General features: G+C 46.6%; 1 protein-coding gene across 1 annotated transcript in view; it reads left to right on the forward strand.

The window, feature by feature from the left end:
- UBAP1L (ubiquitin associated protein 1-like) overlaps positions 1-15,269 on the forward strand; it is a 20,816-nt gene extending 5,547 nt beyond the window's left edge. Inside the window, 5 exon segments of the mRNA XM_006831846.1 lie at positions 2,031-2,566; positions 2,885-2,891; positions 5,074-5,283; positions 14,146-14,247; positions 15,135-15,269. Coding sequence (XP_006831909.1) covers positions 2,031-2,566; positions 2,885-2,891; positions 5,074-5,283; positions 14,146-14,247; positions 15,135-15,269 — 990 coding nt within the window.
- The last annotated feature ends 5,796 nt before the right edge of the window (positions 15,270-21,065 follow it).

Below are 21,065 nucleotides of genomic sequence, written 5' to 3' on the forward strand. Positions count from 1 at the left end.
CGAGCATTGTTTTGTTCTGCTGTGCATGGGGTCGCTATGAGTCGGTTCCGACTCGATGGCACCTGACAACAACAACAACAAGTATATTATATTTATATAACTATATCATACAATGAACATTGGTTGTTGGCTGTCTTTTACCATTACAAGAAAATAACTGTATGCAAATGTCCTTTTGAATTTGTGTAAGTATAGTGCCAAATTGCCCTCCATAGGAAATGTACAAACGTACATCCCAACCAACAATATACAAGACTCCCAACAGAGAGTCATCAGTCTTTAAATCTTTCCCGAGGAATGCGTATCTTGACATCTCAGTGCAGATTTACTTTGCATTTCTTTTATAATGAGCATCTTTTCATATATTTGAACCATTTATCTGTCCTTCTCTATGGACTATCCCTATCTTTTGCCCATTTTTCTGTTGGGCTGTTGGTTATTTTTCTTACTTATTTCTGGGAACTCTACATTAGTGATGATAGCCTTTTGTCTTTGATGTAAGTGCTATTTTTTCCTGTTTGTCTTTTGTCTTTTGACCTTGCTTATAGGATGGATTTGCCATGCAGGTGTATGTGTATGTTTAAATTATCTTCTATTTTCTGGCTTCTGGTATTTGAGTAAGAGTGAGAATCACTCTTTTCTCATATTAAGGATATAAAGGATTTCTCTTATGTTTTCTCCTAATGTTTTGTTTTTTCCTTCAAGAAATCAAAAGATGCATGGAGGGCATTATAACCATGGCAATGAAACGATTAAAAAAAAATCAAAAGATGTATTGCATTAGGCAAATCTGCTGCATAAGACCTTTTGTTTTGTTTTGTTTTATTGTGAATTATGTGATAGTTTACATGGGAGAACATTAGTTTTACATTCATTCTATCGTATATCGTCTCATTGCCATGGTTACAATCCCCTCCATGCATCATCAACCAACCAAAGGTTGCAAGCCTTGCTGTAAAGATTTGTTCCCTCTTTTGAGCTACTGCATCCATAGGTATAGGGTCAAGTTCATCAAATTGTATCAGATTATTCCTTTTTTCCTCTTCTTTCTTCTTCTAGTTGAGCTCTGATCATCCAGTCATTGAAGCCAGGTCAAGCAGGTATTATCTGCAAGTGTGGGTGTTCTTGTGCATATGCCCTCTCTTCTTATCAGCTGGACACTTCACTCTCCACTCTAGTCCTCTGTGGCTATGTCACTGACTCTGGGCCCAAGAGTCCCCAGGTCTTGCCACACTGCTGGCCAACCAGGTCTCCACCTTGGTTCACAGGAGTCTATTGAATGTTGTAGGGCTTAGCTCGCCAGCTTCATTGCTATTTTTCCCTCACTTCCCCTTTCTCCTAGTGTTTTTATGGCTTCATATTACACATTTTAATCTTTGATCTTCTTGGAATACATCCTTGTGTATAATGTGAGAATGAAGTTAACTTAATTTTCGTTTTCTAGCTAGTTACCCACAGGAACAAGGACCCCTGGTAGTCAGTGGTTAAATTTCCAGGCTTGTTGTTATTGCTAAATGCCAAGTCAGTTTCGACTCATAGCAGCTCTGTACAGGGTTTCCACAGAACAGCTGATGAGTTTGAACCACCCACCCTGTGGTTCAAATGACCTTCCAGTCCAGTGCTTTATCCGCAGCGCCACACCAGGGCTCTAAAGCTCTAGCTCTAGTCCCTCTGTCCCCCCTCCCCCACCTTCATTATTTTTCTTCCTGGGCCCATCATTGCAAGGGGCCCTGGTGGTGCAGTGTTGAAATTATCTTCTATTTTCTGGCTTCTGGTTTTTGAGTAAGAGTGAGGGCAGTAGTTCAAACCCACCAGTTGCTCCAGGGAAAACGAGGTGGCAGTTTGCTCCCTAAAGATTGACAACCTTAGAAACCCTAAGAGGCAGTTAGTTCACCTCTGTCCTATAGGGTCGCTATGAGTTGCAATCGATTAATTTGGTTTGGGGACCGTCACTACCTGCCTATTTTGCGTCAATATTTCTTTAATCAGTTATTCTGGACACATGTCCTCACATCAGCGTTTCTCAACAGCACGACTTCAGTTTAGAGAGGAAGGTGATCTTCTGAGTAGAGGCTGCCTTCCAGGGACCCTGTGCGGGCCCATGCAGTGACCCGGGAACGGCGTCAGCTCCACCGGCCTGGCTCTTGCTGGTCAGCCCCGACTACAGGTCAGTGCCTGTGCCTGCCGCAGCCCAAGGCCCAGACACCGGACCCCAGGAACAGTCCGAGAAGGAGGCGAAGGAAGAGGATGAAGAAGAAACCTCTTCTACCGGCGAGGAAGAGCCGGGCCCCTGCATCCCGCAGTCGGACTCCCAGGCGAGCCTGGCAAGCCCCGAGCCGGGCCAGCGCCTGTGCTCGCTGGACTTGCTGAGCCGCATGAGGTCAAAGCTGGCTGTGGCGCAGCGGCAGCTCTCGGAGGGAAGGCTGGCTGCCGGCCCCCGCGCTCTCCTGTCCCACGTACGTGCCCGCCACGCGCAGAGCCTCTGCCGGGGCCTCGGCGCCCCCGCACCGCCTCTGAGACCCTCCACGGCCGGCGCCAGAACCCCGCAAAGGAACCACAAGCCCCGGTCATGGTAAGAATTGTGCCTGCCCCGCTAGCCAAAGCCTTCCCCGCTCCCCATTCTGTGTTCCCAGTCAGGTCAACAGGGTCGGTTCCTTACTTGCCATGCTACTCTTCCCACTTTCCTGCGCCCATCGGGCCCTACTATACTGTTCTTTGTGCGGCCTGCACTTGTAATATTCCCTGCTCAGGGAGCCCCATAGCATTTCCCGCCGTACCTGCTCCGCAGTGATTGTAATGATCTAACCATAGAATAAGCACTGGACTGCCAACCATAAGGTCGGCTGTTCAAATCCACCAGTTGTTCCTTGGAGACTCTATATAGGATTGCTGTGAGTCAGAACTCGCTCGGGGGCGCTTTGGTTGGTTGGTTATGTGCCGTGGAGTCGGTTCCGACTCATAACGACCCTCCCTGTACAGGGTTTCCAAGGCTGTAAATCTTTACGGGAGCAGAAAGCCTCATCTTTCTCCCGCGGAACAGCTGGTAGTTTCGAACTGCTGACCTTGAGGTTCCCAACCCAATTCGTAACCACTACGGCGCTTAACAATGATCAATTCCAATGGAATAGGAGTTATTTTATGGCGGGACTTGGCCCATAGGGGGCGCCGAATGAATGTTGAATTAATGAATGAGACTCCAATGTAGGGATTCCCCTTAGAGATTTGCTTTAGGATGGGTGAATTTGGAGGCTCAGTCAAGGAATAGTCACTGCACAGTTACTTCCTAGAAGGCTCTGCTGGGAGAGACCATGCCAAAACCATAAGACACCCAGAGTTGACCAGAGGATGGGGCAAGACCCAAAACTGTGTGGTGGGAAGAGTCAAACATTGAGAGAGGGCGAGGGCAGATACAGGCTGAGACTTCAGGACAGAGCAAGTGAATCCATAGGGATCATGGGAGCAGAAATGAATGTACCATGAAGCCAATGAAGAAAAGCCTCAGGCTCCTCCTGGAGCCTTGTACCCAATTTGCATTCAGACTTGGATGTCCCTTTTCTGTAAGATTTGAATGCTTACACATCCAAATTGTGTAAGCATCAGACTCCACAAAGCCTATACATGTCTTCAAAAGCATGCCAGCATTGGTAGCAGGAGCTTTCTGCCTCTCTCCACCCTCCAGTAACCCCAGCAGGCCAGGAGATGAACCAGAATAAGCCCAAAGTGAAATCAAATTCAAAGGACAGAATTTGTTCCCACTCACTCACAGTGTGACCTTAGACAAATTGCTGAACCTCTCTGAGCCACCCCCTTTTCTACTTGTAAAGTAGACCTAGCAACCTCTCACACAGTTGTTTAGGGCAAACATCACAGAGGAAAAGAGCCTCTGTAAACTGGACAGGCCATGCCTACATCAGGGACAAGATGTTGATGCCAGGGTCTTCTTCCCTGGTCAATATTAAATTGAGATGAAACTTTCAGCAACAACCCTGTGTGGGGAAGTGAGCAAATGCCATTCTTGTTCTCTTGATGAGGAAACAGGAAGGAAGAGGTAAGAGCTCTTTTTCAAGATCACTAGAGTTGACTCAGCTCAAAAGATCTGGACATTTTCCCACCCTGGGAGAGAAGGGCAGACCCTAGGATGGGACCATGGCAAGGAATTCCTCAGAAGATGGGGCTGTGTAAGGAATTCATACCCACACCCTCAGTCCCAGGAACCAGAGCAGCAGCTAGACTTCCCTTGGAGAGTAGAATGGGAAGGTCATGTGCTTAGGGCTGGAAGATGGTACTTCCTCATGAGGAATGAGTTGGGGATGATTCTAAAGTGAACCAACTGAAACACCTCCAAGCCATCCTCCTCAGTCCAGGGTCTGAGTCTCCTCATTACCACAACTTAGGGGCAGGTGTGCCAAGTCCCAGCCCAGTCAAACTCAAGATGGAGGGTCTGGCTGGGAGGAACCATGCTATCCCAAGATATGACTTTGATTTTGATTAGAGTTTAGGTTCCAAATGTGTGTCTTATTAGGTCATTAACTAGATTTCAGTATCTATTAAATGGGATGGTAGCATAGACTGATTATATTTTATTATATTTGTTTTACAGAGTTGTTATAAGTAGTAAATCAAATATTAACATTTACTGTATGCCAGGCACTTTGCTAATCACTTTTCTCACTGTCTGATTTAAGCTTCACAGCAATTTTTTGAGGTAGCTAAGACTGTCTCCATTCTACATAGGAGTAAACAGAATAAATGGTAGAGTGCTGGGTTTGAATCTATGTTTGTGAAACTCTAAGCCCTTAACGATATTAGCCTCTACTGTTGTATGGAGTCCTGATGTGGTTCTGTGAATTAATGCATTGGACTGCAAGGTCAGTTTGAATCACAAGGTTGGCAGTTCAAGCTCACCAGCTGCTTTCAGAAACCCTATACAGGGTCACTATCAGTTGGAACCAACTAGCTGGCAATTAACAACCCTCTGAATAGAAGATGGTACAAACAGGTACCTTTTCAAGGTCAAACAGCAGGTTGTCACCTGCTATGGTAACTTACATGTCTAGTCTATCTGTATTTCAGTCCCTCCACCCGAAAACCTGCCTGCCACTCCTTGGAGGTGTGGCCCTGACTTTCAACCAGAACCAATCATACCTTGATTCTACAGCTGACCTGCTGTCTGCCCTGAGCCAGGAGGAGCAAGACCTCATTGAACCTGTGGTTGCCCTGGGGTATCCCATGCATAGGGCTATCCTGGCTCTGCAGAAGACAGGGAGACAGAACCTAAGCCAGGTGAGTGGGGGTCTAGAGATGGGAACTTTGGAACCGAAATCACAATCATGACCACATAGTTTTTATCTTTAATTTGAAGTTTTCTTTAGAGGCAGAACCCTAGTAGGCCATAACCCCAGTAGGCCCATAACCCCAGCACCATCACATTTCATTAGGATTATTTCTAGACCATGTTGCTACCTCTTCTATAGGTTTTTTTCAAGAATCTCCATGCCTATCTGAAGAGTCTCAATTTATAATCCTGTCTTCCATCTCTGCCCTAAGTTCCAGGGTGGAAGCTTTGGGCAGCCAAGAATCTCTTCAGTACTGTCCAATAGAGCTTTCAGCAAAGATAGAGATGTTTTGTATCATTGCTATCCAATCCAGTATCTGCAAGTCCTATGTGGTGATTGAGTACTTGAAATGTGTCTAGTGTGACTAAGGAAGTGAATTTTAAATTTCATTTAATTATAGTTCATTGACATTTAAATAACCACACATGGCTAGTGCCTACCATATAGAATGATGCAGCTCTAATCACTTCCCTCAATGAACAGTTCATTCATACCCACAGCCAACTCTCCTTCCATTCATCCATCTATCCATGTAGTCCATGAGTGAGTATGCCTCTCCTGGGTGTTTAGATGCAGCTAGAAGCTCTGGGAAAAACAAAGGTACATTAAGAATAGTGCTATAGGTTGGGTTGTCTGGAAAACAAACACAGATGGAGTTTGACACGTAGGATGTTTATTAAAAAGGCTCTTGGTATCCAACCCTGTGGGAGGGAGGAGATAAGAAGCAGGAGTGGGCAGACGGAGAAGTTGGAGCTACAACGCTGGCTCAACGATAACCTCAGCCAACCCTACAGCTTTGCAGTATATATCCCTCTTCAGAGTCATCCTGAGTGGAGCTGAGCTGGTCAGGTCTTTATACCCTGCCTCAACCACCCCCTGGGAAGAAAAGTGACAGGAGAAGTGGCTCTCTGTAGCTGAGGCAATCCCTGAACGGTCAGACAGCTTAAGTATGTGGGGTGGTCAGTCCTTCATTGAAGGGTAACAAGAGGCACATCACAAGGTCCACCACACCCAGATTCCATTCTCAAAGTGTTCACATTTTTTTTTGGAAGACTGATGAAGGCATTCAAAGGATAACACCCCAGTCTACTCTAAGATTTGGGAGCAGGTTTTGATCCCCAGTAAAACTCAAAATGTGAGAGCATCTTCAGGGCAGTGAGGACCTCTAATATGCCAGAAAAGAGGTGCCAGTGATAAGTTACCTGGGAACAGAACAGTTATGAATGTTTCCGTTATTTATTGCTGTGTAACTAATTACCCCGGAGTGCTGGTGTGGTACTGTGGGTTAATGCGTCAGACTGCAAAGCCATTTGAATTGCAAGGTCAGCACTTCAAGCTCACCAGCTGCTCCTCGGAAACCCTATACTGGGTCACTATGGGTCGGAATCGACTCGACAGCAGTTAACAACAACAACTACCCCACCGACAGCAGCCATAGTCTGGGATGGCTTCAGCTGGGTGTTTCTTCTGCTGGTCTTAGCTGGGTCCTCTCACATGGCTATAGTCTGGTGATTCAAATGGGACTGGATGGTATAAGATGGTCTCATTCACAGTCTGGTGGTCAGTGATATGTCAACTGGGCTACATATCTCCAGCAAACTCACTTTGGCTCCTTCACATGGTGACATGGTTCCAAGAGTAAAAGAGTGAAAGCTACAAGACTTCTTGAGTTCTAAGTTGGAAATTATGCATAAATTCATTCTGTTAGTTAAAGTATATCACAATTCAAACCCAGATTTAAAGTGGGAAATAGACTACCTCTTGAGACAGGAATTGCAGAGAACTTACAAGCATTCTTAATGTACCACGAGGAGTTTCCAGTAATCAAGACAGGCTTCATGGAGGTGTCAAGCCTTGAAATTGATTTCAAGAATGGATGAGACCTAATTGGTGGGAAAAAGAAACGATATTCCAGGCAGGAGGAGCAGTGTAAGCAAAGGAGTAGAAAGGAAGGAATAGTTGGAGAGACCCTGATTCTGACCAGTCTTGTTGCAGTAGAGGGTGCATGATACAGTCTGGTGGCAGATAAGGTAGGGAAGAGGAGCTGAGGGTACCTTGAATGCTAAGCTGAAGCAAAAAGGTTGTACACGGGGACAAGATAGGTGGTGACACTCCTTGCCAGTATCTGAACTCCCATCCCGCCACCTCAGTGCAGTGTTAGTCCCCTTTGCATTGTTTGGCAGTCATCAGGAACAGATAGTTCATCCATACCAACAGCCAGTTTTCTCTCTCTTTTCACCCATGGTGGGAAAGCTGGGCCACTGGTATGAATTCCTGGTGTGGTGCTGTAGGATCAGCACTGGACTGTGAACCACAAGGTCAGCAGTTCAAACCCACCAGCCATTCCTTGGAAACCCTATCCAGGGTTACTATGAGTTGGAACTCAACAGCACTTAACAACAGCAGGGTAATTGTCAAGTATCCCTTTCTCCTGTCCTACCACCATAAGGAATCCTGGTGTGACGCTGTGGGTTAACACGCTGAACTGCAAGGTCAGTTGAACCTCAAGATCAGCGGTTCAAGCTCACCTGCTCCTCGGAAACCCTATACAGGTTTGCTGTGAGTCAAAACCAGCTTGAGGGCACTTAACAAAAACCATCAGAGGACTTGGGATACTCTCTCCATAATCACTTATGACTGCTGAATGTTGGGTCCCTGAGGTCGAGAGAAACCTGCTCCCAGGGGAAGGAAGGACAAAAGGAGAATGAAGTGACTCTCAGACTGTGCTTAGGGAGGTGGGGAAATGTACAGAGTCTCCTTCCTTGCCCAGTCCTGCTTCATATGGGTTTATCAGTCCATTTCAACAGGGTGACCCCATGTAGCTACAATGGGGTAGAAGAGGGAGGAACTAATATTTATTGAACACAGTTTTTGTGCTAGTTCTTCAGTCTGAATTAGGTCTTCTCAATTCTGCAAGGTGGTTATTATTGTCCCCACGTTGCTGATGAGGAAGACTGAGGCTAGAGAGGTTCATATAGCCAATCAGTGTCTGCACCAGGACTGAAGCCAGTCTGATCTGATTCCAAATCTTTGTTGCACCCACCTATGCTCTTATTTTCTATGTAAGAAATTTACAGCACTGCACCCCAGGCTGATTTGAGATTTAGGAGTAGATCTAAAGCTGCTCCTACCTTCTGCTACTGCAGAAAAGCAAGGACCTTGGCCAAGAAGCCAGTTAGGAGGACTGTGAGGGAACAGATCAATGATGGGGGTTCTGACATCCCCTCCCCCAACACACAATCTCTCTCTATGCCCAGCATGATAAGGTTTCAAGCCTTCTCTGTTGGGGTCTTATGATTAGTTAAAGCACACAGATTAATTGGCCTCCCCGTGGGTGGGCTGGAAGGATCCACGAATTAGGAACACTATGTCTCCAGACATGGACTACTGACCACCTGCCTGGCCATTGGATTCCTGGGTGGCCTTCCGAGTGGACAGTCAGGGGTCAGACACTGAGAGGTGGATGACTTCATCCTCTTTCCTCAGCCAAGTTTTTTTCCTTCTGTTCTGTGCAGTTCCATTCTTAACTAAACTACTCTTCTGGGTTCAGATTCCTTTTCCCTCTGAAAGACAGACACACAGGTAGTAAATCCTTCTCAGTGGGAGAGATAAACGTCAGCTGTCCCAGGCAGGAGGGTATCAGGTGATAGAGCTCAAGCACTTGAAAGGACAAGTAGACCAGCCTGGAGCTGCCAGAAGAACAGAAGATACTTCTTGAAAGAAAGACTGACAGGAAAAATACAAAACAATATAGGCAGACCCACTGATTACTACAAGAACAAACAAGTAGCTCACCCAGGTGACATCAAGGCAAATGGTCGGGTCTCCCTCAGAGCAAACCTCCTTCTAAGACTAACACTCAATGGGAAAATATGCGCATTGGTGACTAAGTTCATCACCGATAAGGGGAAGTGAGGGAAAAGCAGCAATGAAGCTGTGAGCTAAGCCCTACAACATTCAATAGACTCCTGTGAACTGGGGTGGAGACCTGGTTGGCCAGAAGTGTGGCAAGTCCAGGGGACTCTTGGACCCAGAGTCAGTGACATAGCCACAGAGGACTAGAGTGGAGAGTGAAGCATCCAGCTGATAAGAAGAGAGGGCAAATGCATAAGTACACCCACACTTGCAGATAATACCCACTTGACCTGGCTTAAATGACTGGATGATCAGAGCTCAACTAGAAGAAGAAAGGAGAGGAAAAAAAGAATAGTCTGATACAACTTGACCTACACCTATGGATGCAATAGCTGAAAAGAGGGAACAAATCTTCACAGCAAGGCTTGCAGGGTATACCCTTTGGTTGATGGATGATGCATTGAGGGGATTGTAACCACGTCAAGGAAATGATATACGATGGGAATCAATGTGAAACTCTAATGTCCTCCCATGTAAACTATCACATAATTCACAATAAAGCATTAAAAAAAAAAAAAAGAAGAAGCAAGCTGTTCACTGGGAAGCCACCAAGGCAAGCAATCAAGATCCTTCAGGAAAACCCCCCCTCTAAGACTGAAACTCAAAGGGAACACATGAGCAGGCATGTAAGCTTGCTGGCAACCACATTGTTCTACTGGTGAGTGAAAGAGTGGGAAAGGCAACAATGAAGAAATGGGCTGAGTTCAACCATGGTCCATTGACTCCCGTTGACCTGGAGATGAGAGAGAGAGAAGATGAAGGGCTGGTTGGTCCAAAGTGTGGTAAGACCTGGGGACACCTGAGCCCATGGACAAGAACATAACCACAGAGGGCTAGAGCTGAGAGAGAAGCATCCAGCTGATATGAAGTGAGGGAAGATGCACAAGAACATCGAAACTTGCAGACAGCACCCATTTGACCTAACCTCGATGGCTTGATAATCAGAACTCGACTAGAGGAAGATAAAACAAACAAACAAATTTTTGATGAAGGAAATAAGGTTAAATTGCTACAATTTGAAGAACCTGATCTATACTCATGGGGGTAGTAACTCTAAATTAACCAACAGAGAGGGAAGGAGTCTTCACATCAAGTAGCAATGCTATACCCTCTGTACACATTGTAGATAGGGACTTAGACATTGGCTACCTAAAATGAGGGAATGATAAAGGCACCAAGTGACTGGCTTACAAGGTTTCAAGAGGCAGTTTAGTTTAAGAGTGTGTGGGGGAAGAAAGGGTCCCCACTGAATAGTTTTCATCTTCTTTAGATGGGTCTGGTTAAAAGAAATGGGGATAAGATTCTTATGATTCAGTAGTGAGTAATTGTTATCATGACTAATTGTGACTGTCACATTGTAAAGGTAGATGTTTTGTAACAAAAACAGGGGAGTGGTTAATCTTACAGTCCAGAAACAAAGGACCCTAGGACCATCAAGGGAGAAGAGCACAAGCGGAATGCGGGACTTTATCCAGAAAAGCAGTGACACTAGAGATGGAGGCAGAGATGGGGACATGGAGAGAGGGAGCGGCTGAGGACTCTAGATTCATGGGAAGAGAGGGACTAAGAGATAGTGGCCAGGAGGCAGACTTGCAGAATATGCCTTTTGGTGATATGAATTATTATATAGGCCTGAGTGTTCAAAAAAGAACTAAAGTGAATAGAGAGAAATACTGTTAACTGATGGTACATGGAGGGGATTGTAATCATTGTAATGAAATAAGTTGTATGATTTGTTGAATGTAAAACTGATGATCTGCCCTGCTAACTTTCACTCAATTCACAATAAAAACTAAAAGAAAAAAAAAAAAATCAAATGACATACAGCATTAGGCAAATCGGCTGCACAAGACCGTTTTCAAGTGTTGAAGAGCAATGATGTCTGCTTGAAGACTAAGGTGTGCCTGACCCAAGCCATGGTATTTTCAATAACCTCATATGCATGTGAAAGCTGGGCAGTGAATAAAGAAGACCGTAGAAGAATTGATACCTTTGAGTTATGGTGTTGGAGGAGAATACTGAAAGTACCATGGGCTGCCAAAAGAACCAACAGATATGTGTTGGAAGAAGTGCAGCCAGAGTGCTCCTTGGAGGCCAGGATAACCAAACTTTGTCTCTCATATTTCAGACATATTGTCAGGAGGGACCAGTTGCTAGAGAAGGATATCATGTTTGGTAAGGTGGAGGGTCAGAGAAAAAGAGGAAAACCCCCAGCAAGATGAATTGGCAATGTGGTAGCATCAATGGGCTCAAGCGTGGCAACAATTGTGAGGTTGGCCCAGGACTGGGCAGTGTTTTATTCTGTTATACATAGGATCACTATGAGTCGGTACCGATTTGATGGCACCTAACAAGAACAACAGAATCTTTACAGGCACAGCTCGCCTCATCTTTCTCCCGTGGAGTAGTGGCTGGTGCATTCGAACTGCTGACCTTGCAGTTAGTAGCCCAACACATAACCAATACTACACTAGCAGGACTCCTTACCTATAATTTTAAAAGATCTGAAGTCTGGCATGGGGCCTACTGGATTAAGTCTGCCTTCACTTAACGATCTGAAATCTGTATTGTCCGGGCTACATCCCAGAGCAATTACTGCAGAATTCTTGGAGGTGGGGGCCAGGCAGCTGCCATTTTTAAAGCTCTCCAAGTGGTTGCAATGAGCACCAAGGTTGAGAACCCATTGCTGTGGATGAACCAAGAGGTGAGGGACCTTCCACCAGCTATCTGCCCTTGCCCTCCCTCCTGTTTTTACCTTTGGAAACCCTGTCTACTCTCAAGGCAGTTCAGAGCTAACACGCTGATACGAAGCTTGCTTTATCGGGATCTCAGTTTCCTCAACTGTGAGAGCAGATCTTGGGTGCATGGTTTTTAAACTGTACTCAGAGAGCACAGTTGGTCTCTGGGGGTTCCTTGGTGCAGGAACTCTGGACTCCAGCCTCCCACACCTCCCAGAACAGCTCTGATCTTACTGTTATTGGTGAAGCCGCCTTCTGCTCTGAACCAACAGTTCAGGAGTAAAAACAATTTGAAAACTAATCGTCTAGATGACCAGACTGTGTTTTCTGTTGAGCTCTGAAAGTTTGTAGAAATCTAACCTTCTTCTCAATGTATACCCATCATTCTTATAATCTGGAGCCCTCGTCTGGTACCGACTGCTCATAAATCCTGCTCAGATTTACCTGGCGCAGATATTTGCATGTATCTGGTTTATCTCCTCCAGTCAACTAGGAGCTCCTTGAAGGCTATTATTAATTCATTTTATAAACCTGCCATATGTTTATTGAGTGCCTGCCTGTCCCACTGGCTGCTGGGACACCGTGAACATGACATAGACTTTGCCTTCTGGTGCATAAAGTTAGTGAATGAGAAGCTGGGGGAGATAGCAAAGCAGCTATACAGTCAGATGTACTGTAATAGGGGGGAGCACAGGGCGCTGCAGAGGCATCAAAGGCTGCCCCCCACACACACTCAGCTCGGACCAACAAAAGAGGGTCAGAGATCAAGGGCAGAAGGTAAGAGAGACAGGTCTTGAGTGAGGGAGCTGACTACACAAAGGTCTTGAGGGAATGAGAGAGTGCTGATGGCACTGTAGGATAAGAACTGGACTGTTAACCACATGGTTGGCAGTTGAAACCTATCAGCTGCTCCACAAGAGAAAGATGAGACCCATCCCATGAAGATGTACAGCTTCGGAAACCTTAGACAGGGTTGTTTTGAGTTGGAAACCAATTCGATAGCACTTACCAACAACAGCAAGGATGAGAGAGCACTGGTGGCACTGTAGGCTAAGCACTGGATTTCTAAGCTCAAGGTCAGTGGTTTGAGCCCACCAACTTTCAGGAGAAAGATGAGGCTTTCTCCCACAAAGATTTATAGCCTTGAAACCCCTATGTTGTTGTTTTTAAGTGCCTTCGAGTCGGTTCCGACCCATAGCGACCCTGTACAGGGTTTCTGAGGGTGTAAATCCTTACGGGAGTAGAAAGCCTCATCTTTCTCCCGCGGAGCAGCTGGTAGTTTCGAACCGCTGAACTTAAGGTTTGCAGCCCGATTCGTAACCACTACGCTACCAGAGCTCCTTATACAGGGTCATAATGAGTCAGAACCAACTGGACAGCACTTAATATTACAACACTTAACCAAGGGGACAAGGAAGAACTGAGGCTCGGGACAGAGGGCCTGAACAGGCCTTTGAACCCTGGTTTATTGTTGTTAAGTGTCATTGAGTCGGTTCCAATTCACAGCAACCCTGAATAGGGTTTCTGAGTGGCCAGTGAGCTTGGACCACCAACCCTGTGGTCCAAACTAACGTTGCAGAACAACGCATTAACTCGCAGTGCCTCACCAGGTCTTTATCCTGAGGATCAAAGGAGCCCCTGGTGACTTCAGCAGGGAGTGGCTTGAACTGGTTACCAACGCCGGGTTCCTCCACCTCTCTCTTCCTTCCCAGCACTGGTGCCGGCCTGTTGTATACTAGTGGCTCTAAGTCCTAAATGACAGAGATGTGACTGGGTTGGATGGGCACCTTCCTACATGTGATGCTCACCAGGGAGGGTGGGCAGGGTTGGGTAGGTGTTCATGCATATGGCATGGCCTGGGGTTGGGAAGTGAAGCTATGTTTGAGGGCTGGCCTCCTCCCCAACTCAGGTTCTGGGGACACTCTAACCCACCCAACAGCCTCTGTCAGGGATTCCAGCCCAGATGGTTAAAACCCACTGTCATCCATCCCTAGTTCTCTAGAAGAGGCCTCTGTCCCTCTTTTGTTGGCTTCTGGGGTCTCTGGGACCATGTTGTATGTGATGGGCTGCCCATTCCAGCTGGCCCTGAGCTCCACTCGGTCTGCTGCCCTGACACGCCTCTCACAGCGTCCCCCTCTTACCCCTTTCCTGCCCAGTTTCTCAGTTATCTCAGCGCCCGTGACCGGCTGCTGCGGCTGGGCTATGAGGAGGGCCTGGTAGAGGAGGCCATGGAGATGTTCCAGTTCTCTGAGAGCCAGGTGAGCAAGGGCTCCCTTCCAAGCCCTGGAGAAGGTTAGGACCAAGCAGAGTAAGCCTGTGCTTGGAGTCAGGCCACAGCTGCCTGCTCAGGCCTCGGGAGAAGGCAGTAGCCCAGGGAGATGAAGCATGGGGGAGGATGGGAGATCCAGAGAGAGCGGAGGACCAACAGGAAGCACAGAAAGAGGCAAGGGTTTCGTTTATTTCACTGAGTCAATACAACAAACAGTATCGAGCACCCCTCTTTGTCAGACACCCAGATGGGTGCCATGGGCAGTACAAAGAGGTATACACCCTCTTATCAGGGAGTTTGCCACTCACCTGAAAACCAACAATGCTGCAGCTATGGCCCATGGTCAGTTCTAAGTGCCGATGAAGACCACTTGTCCTCAGATGGCCATTGATCCAGCTCAGCAGAGCAGCTCTTTCTAGTGACTGAGGGAGGGACAGAGTGAGGAGTGGACAGAGAGTGGGGCAGTGAGGGAGTTCAGAGGGGTAGGAGAGATGCTAACAATGAGCGATGAGGTCGATGAGGTCCGGGGCTTAGCAGGGCTGGAGACTGGAAGAAGACTGCAGGTTTGGAAGATGGGCAGAGACCTCAGGCTGTTGTGACATCAGCATGTAGCCTGACTCTTCTGCATCTCTCCACCCCCAAACACACATACCAATTACAGAAGGACGTGAACATATGGGAGCAAAACCTGGATGCAGCTGGAAGTGGAGGCCCCAGTTGGGTCAGTCTGGGACTTTGCTCCCAGGATGGAGGGTTGGGGTCCACAGTTACCCCAGGAGTGCAGGAAAATGGCAGGTGCTGCAGGGAGCAGGCTCACCTGGCCTGGAGGCACCACAGCTCCCAGGACAAGCACCCTCCCTCCCTCCACCTCCTTAGGCAGAGGAGTTCCTGAGGCTGTGGGAGCAGTTCAGTGACATGGGTTTCCAGCAGGACAGGATCAAAGAGGTGCTGCTTATTCACAGCAATCACCAAGAGCAAGCCCTGGAGGAGCTGGTGACCTGTGCCCAGTGACTGCCTGGATCAGCTCCACAGTACCTTAGGGGCCAGTCCTGCAGCAGGCCTGGTAATCTGTCCTAACTGTACTATTACAAATACAAACACCAGAGATGAGGCAGAGATAGGGACATGGAGAGAGAGAGAGCGGCTGAGGACTCGACATTCATGGAAAGAGAGGGACTGAGAGCTGGTGGTCAGGAGGCAGACTTGCAGAACGTGCCCTTTGGTGATGTAAATTATTATATATGCCTGAGTGTTTAAAAACAAAACAAAACACACAGCTAAAATGAATAGAGAGAAATACTGTTAACTGATGGTTGTTGTTGTTGTTGTTAAGTGCCATCGAGTCGGGTCCGACCCATAGTACATGGAGGGAATTATAATCACTGTAATAAAACATGGTGTATGATTTGTTGAATGTAAAACTGATGATCTGCCCTGTAAACTTTCCCTGAATTAACAATAAAAACTTAAAAAACAAAACAAAACACATCGAACACTAAAGTAGTGCATGTCACTGTAAAAAACAAACAATACAAGGATGGGAGTAAATCCCAAAGGAATCCGTTGAAAGAGATTGCCTCTGGGGAGGGGGCGGGTGAGTGAATGGACTTGGGTGGATGAGGAACTGTGGTTTTTAATACAAACTTTGCCAGGCTGCCTGTATTTGACTCTTTAAACTGTGTGCATTAGTAACTTTAAGTGTAAGGAAATTAGAACAAATAAATAATGGGTAGTTCCTTGGTTCAATGGGTTCCTGAATTCGGTGTGGAAAAAATATCTGACTATGTAGGGGTGGTGGGGGTGGTGTCAGAGGGCCTGATTTCTGATCTTGGTTCTGCTAGTGCCTGGCTTCAGGCCTCTTTGGGCCCTCAGTTTCCCCAAGAAAACTGGCACCCACTGAGCCAGGCCCACAGTTTCCGGACCTTGCGAATCCCCTGAGGAGTTTTGTTAAAGAATCCCAGGGCCCAGCACTGGGTATTCCTGATTCAGACAGTCTGGTCAGGAGGCCCTCTGGAATGTTTTTTGTTTGTTTGTTTGTCCTGTTTTTTTTAAAAATAAGAAATTCTCAGGGGATTCTTACTCACTGGGTCCACAGCCAGTGTGTGAGACCCTTAGGAACCAGCTTGTCTGGGCAGCCAAATGCTCTAACAATCTGTGGTGTCATCTGATTTGGAGAAGTGGATGAGTTGGGACCAGGATTGTCTCATTACCCCAAGACTATGCTCTGGAGGCCCCCTGGGATTGAGTGGACCAGTTCCCGGAGCTGCCTATGGCTACAGAGGTCAGAGGCTAAGACCTACTCCTTCCTAGCTGGCCTTCTGCAGAGACCTGCAGCAGTTACCACAGAACCAAACCCCCAACCCAGCAAACAAAGTTGGACCAGGGGATGATCCTGTAAAAAAACTCAGTAACTTCCATATTTCTCAGAGTTTCAACTCAGCTAGACACTGTTTGAACAGGGAGGGGAACTTCTCTAGACCTACAGATCAAGTTTGCAACGAGAACCCAGGTCAGCCGAGGCCCATCCAGTCCCTGAGGGCTTTCCACTAAGCCTTGATGCCTGCCAACTGGAAATCACATTAAAATGTTTCTTTGTGCTTAAAACTTGCTTTAAGTAATTGGCAGGCAGGACAAAACTATTTGAGAAAAAAGGCAAGATGGTAGCCATGTTTCTGTTGTCAAAAATAAAATTACACTTGGGAAAGATAGTACAATTTTCATGGTGCAAGTATAGATCCAAAGCTATCTATGCTGTGATTAAGGGGACTTCGTGGCCTAGGTCTACTACTTTATTAAGTCCCCCGGATTAGATGTGGTTAGTTGGCTGGTCTCTCACTCTTGCCCATCCGACCCCACCCATACCACTTCTCCCACCCTCTCTCACCTTTCCATCCCTAGAAAACTAATGCTTGATTAGAAATGAGACATCATTGGGGAAACTGCTAGTTTAAAATACTTTTTAGGAGGTAGAATAGCATGGTATTAGAGGTATGGACTTTGAAGTTAGATCTGGACTGAAATTACAACCTATTTCCAAGTAGCCGTGTGACCTTATGACAGTCACATAACCTCTCTGTGTCCACGTTGCTTATCCATAAAATGAGATATAAAACTTACCAACTGGCTATGAAAACGTCTTAGACATAACCAAGCACCTTAAGGGCATGCGTTGTTGGCCTGTAGGCTCAGAATCATAGTCTCAGGGGACACCATGGTCATTTGGCACAACATAGTCCACAAACACAATGTCCTATATCCTACATTAGTAAGTAGCGACTGGAGTCTTAAAAGCTCATGAGTAGCTATCTAAGGTACAACTATTGTTCTCTTCCTGTCCAGAGGGAAGAAGAAGAATGAAAATCGAAGACACATGGAAATAATTAGTCCAGTGGACTAATGGGCCACATGAACATCAGTCTCCAGTACGCTGAGATAAGAACTAGACAGTGCCTTTCTACCACTACCAACTGCTCTTAAATGATCACATTTGAAGGCCCTGGATAGAGCGGGAGAAAAATGTAGAACAAAACGCAAAATCATAAGAAAGACTTGGCTTACTGGTTGGATAGACTAAGGGAACCCAGTGAATGGTAGACCCTTTCCCCAGACTCAGCCTCTTTGATAAGCAGGTTTTGAGAAGGTGACCAGCACAGAGGATTCTGGGAGTGCCATCTGGAAAACATAAAATAACATTCAGTTTCTGGGGATTAGGATGTGAATATCTTTGGGGGCCATTATTCAGCCAGACTTTTCCACAAATAACAACCTAAAATAATACATGATTGTTAAGTCGGTTCTGACTCATAGCAACCCTGTATAGTGTTTCCAAGGAGCAGCTGGTAAGCTTGAACCCCTAACCTGGTGGTTCAAACCAACTTTGCAGTCAGGCCATTAACCTGCAGCACCACACCAAGACTCCAATACATGATTTGTTGTTGTTGTTGTTATGTGCCGTGGAGTTGGTTCCGACTCATAGCAACCCTGTACAGGGTTTCCAAGGCTATAAATCTTTACAGGAGTAGAAAGCCTCATCTGTCTCCCACAGAACAGCTGGTAGTTTCGAACTGCTGACGCGAGATTAGCAGCCCCAATTCGTAACCACTATGCTACCAGAGCTCCTTAATACATGATTAGTGGTGGAATTTTAGGAAATCACACAAGAATTATTTGTGTTTTGTTTTACTCTTTACACAAAGGACTTTTCTATTTTAAGCCAGAATGACAGAAAGGCAGGCCTCTGCTTGACCCTCTGATACCTGTTGTGTGTAGTCGAGCTGGTTTCCACTCACAGTGATCCTGCTTAGGGTTTCGGGGGCTGTGAATCTCCATGGGAGCAGAAAGTCTCAAGTTTCTCCCACAGACCTGCTGGTGGGCTCATACTGCTGACATTGTGGTTAGCAGTCCAGTGCTTATCCTACAGAACCACTCCCTTTACTAAATTAGATAGCATGTGTGGATAAGGGCAGTCTCTCCAAGAGGTCAGTCAGGACCTCAGGCAAGTCCTTGACGCTAGCTCTCTACCCCAGAGCCCCAGCTGGCGCAGTTTCTCTGTCACCTCTGGTTGGAACTTCTGCGTTAGCTTCTCCAGGAGCCACCCTCTCACAGCTGACAACATTCTCCCACACCAGGAGCAGCGCCAGCCCAAGAACCTTCAGAACCCTTTGCGCTATTGGATTACCCAATAAGCAAGGTAAGCACAGGCTTACTTGTGCTTACTTACTACTCTGTAGTGAAATTTCACATTTTCTACCTCATCAAAAACGCTGCTTCTAGGTGTGTCTGGCATCTGTCTCTCTCCCAACCCCACAGCACCTTCCTGCAGAATCAAAGCCTCTTTCCACATTTACCATCCCTGATAGAAATGGGGTACCCAGTAAGCAAGGTAAACATGGGCTTACTTGTGTTTATATACCAATCTGTAGTGAACAGTTTCACATGGTTTTCACCACATCAAAGCCATGGCGAAACCTATGTGAAACTGTTCACTGCAGATTAGTTAGTCGGCACAAGTAAGCCTGTGTTTACCTTGATTATTGGATAATCCACCACTGATTTCATGGGGGGGGATTGAATAAGGGGATATGTGAAGGGGCTTCAAAAAGTTTGTGGAAAAATCCCATTATCTTGTAATTACATTTTTCCATGAAAAAGTTTGTGGAAAAAAATCCCATTATCTTGCAATTACATTTTTCCACAAACTTTTTGAAGCCCCCTCGTACACAGTTCACTCTGGTCACAGTTGACTTCCAAGGAGCAGGTGGAAAAGTCAGGAACTTCCTCTTTCTGGACCCTGTCCCCATCTCGGCATATTTCTCCCCAGCCTCTAGCTGCTCTTTTCTCTGATCTGAATTCCTTTGTTTATCCTTCCAAGGGTACACACTGCCTTTTAAAAGAAGACTTATGAGAAAGCGCAAGGCTTAACTCAGAAACGCAGAAATGGTGAGGCTAATTTAGGTACAGTAAAAACTGACCAAGGAAAGGGCTGACCCTGCTAGCTCCTCAACTCATCTGGCCATCCTTTCTGTTTGTAAGACTCACCAAAGAAGATTTGGGCTTCAGGAGGGTCTGGGAAGAGTTGTAATGAGGGCTGGGAAGCTTTCTTGTACTGGCGACCTCGAAGGTCACAGCACTCCTTACCCTCAGATCTTTAGGGCTGGAGCTTTGTTCTCACACATACTGGGGTCTCTGTTACACACTGTCCTTAGAACAAAACCTTAGCCACAGATATTATCTGGAGGAGGTCTGCCGTGTGTGTGCCTTCATGCTGGGGACAAAGGTGATCCTGAGGAGGGTAAGAACTAGTAACTCTACTCTACGGCCTTGTGCTGGAATGAAAGGTCAGTTTGAGCCAAAAGGTTGGTGGTTCAAACCCACCAGCCGCTCCTCAGAAACCCTATACAGGGTCTCTATGAATCAGAATCAACTCAACGGCACTTAACAACAACAACAACAAATGAGTCAGAACCAACTCTACAGCACTTAATAACAAAACAACTACAACAAAGGCAGCGCCCACTCAACCAGTACGTCCTTTATTAAGTACCCAGCCCTGTGCCGGTCCGTCAGAAAAACACCTTCCTGCCTTTCAGGTGCTACTGCCTCATGGATCAGCTAAAACTACCACCAAATAGCCATTCATTTACTAATTCTTCCACCCCACAACCTTTATTGCGTACTAGCTAGATGCTAGACACTGCTGGGACCGGAGGGTGGGGAAGTTCCCAGTGCTAGGCAACATGTTAGTTCCTGTGTGGTGCTGATGGCAGCAAGGCAGAGGGACAGACGGGTTTTTGCCTAGCGAGTACCCCTGGAGATTGTACTTTGCCACCTCCCACTGTGGAACTGGATCCTAGCCAGCAGCCTTGCCAGCTCCATACTCTGCCCTGTAGCCACCCCCTGCTCAGCCTCTCCCTCTCCTGGCAGGTAGCCTGCCCTCCTGCCCATTTTCCTCCTGAATCTGTCCTTATAAGGCCAGCCACTCAGGAGATGTGCCTTCTGTGTCCCCTGGGCTGCTGCCCACACAACAGATCTGCTTCTGCCCTGCTGAAGATTTTTAACCTTTGATTTTATTTATTTGGTTAGTTGTAATTGAGAAATTGTTTCCAGGGTGAGTAGAGGCCTTAACTGAGTGATGGGGTGGGGAAATGGGAGGGAAGGCTAGAACGCAGGGGTCAGAGAAGCCTGGGATCCAGGACAGACCAGTACCGGGGCATGATTGCACCACAGATTCTAGATGCCTCCAGCAGCCAAACAAGTCTGTAAGCCTCAGCAGGTCCTGAATTTCGATACAAGGAGAAGACGGGGGGG

This window comes from Chrysochloris asiatica, unplaced genomic scaffold, assembly GCF_000296735.1.
Source record: "Chrysochloris asiatica unplaced genomic scaffold, ChrAsi1.0 scaffold00004, whole genome shotgun sequence".
NCBI lineage: Eukaryota > Metazoa > Chordata > Mammalia > Afrosoricida > Chrysochloridae > Chrysochloris > Chrysochloris asiatica.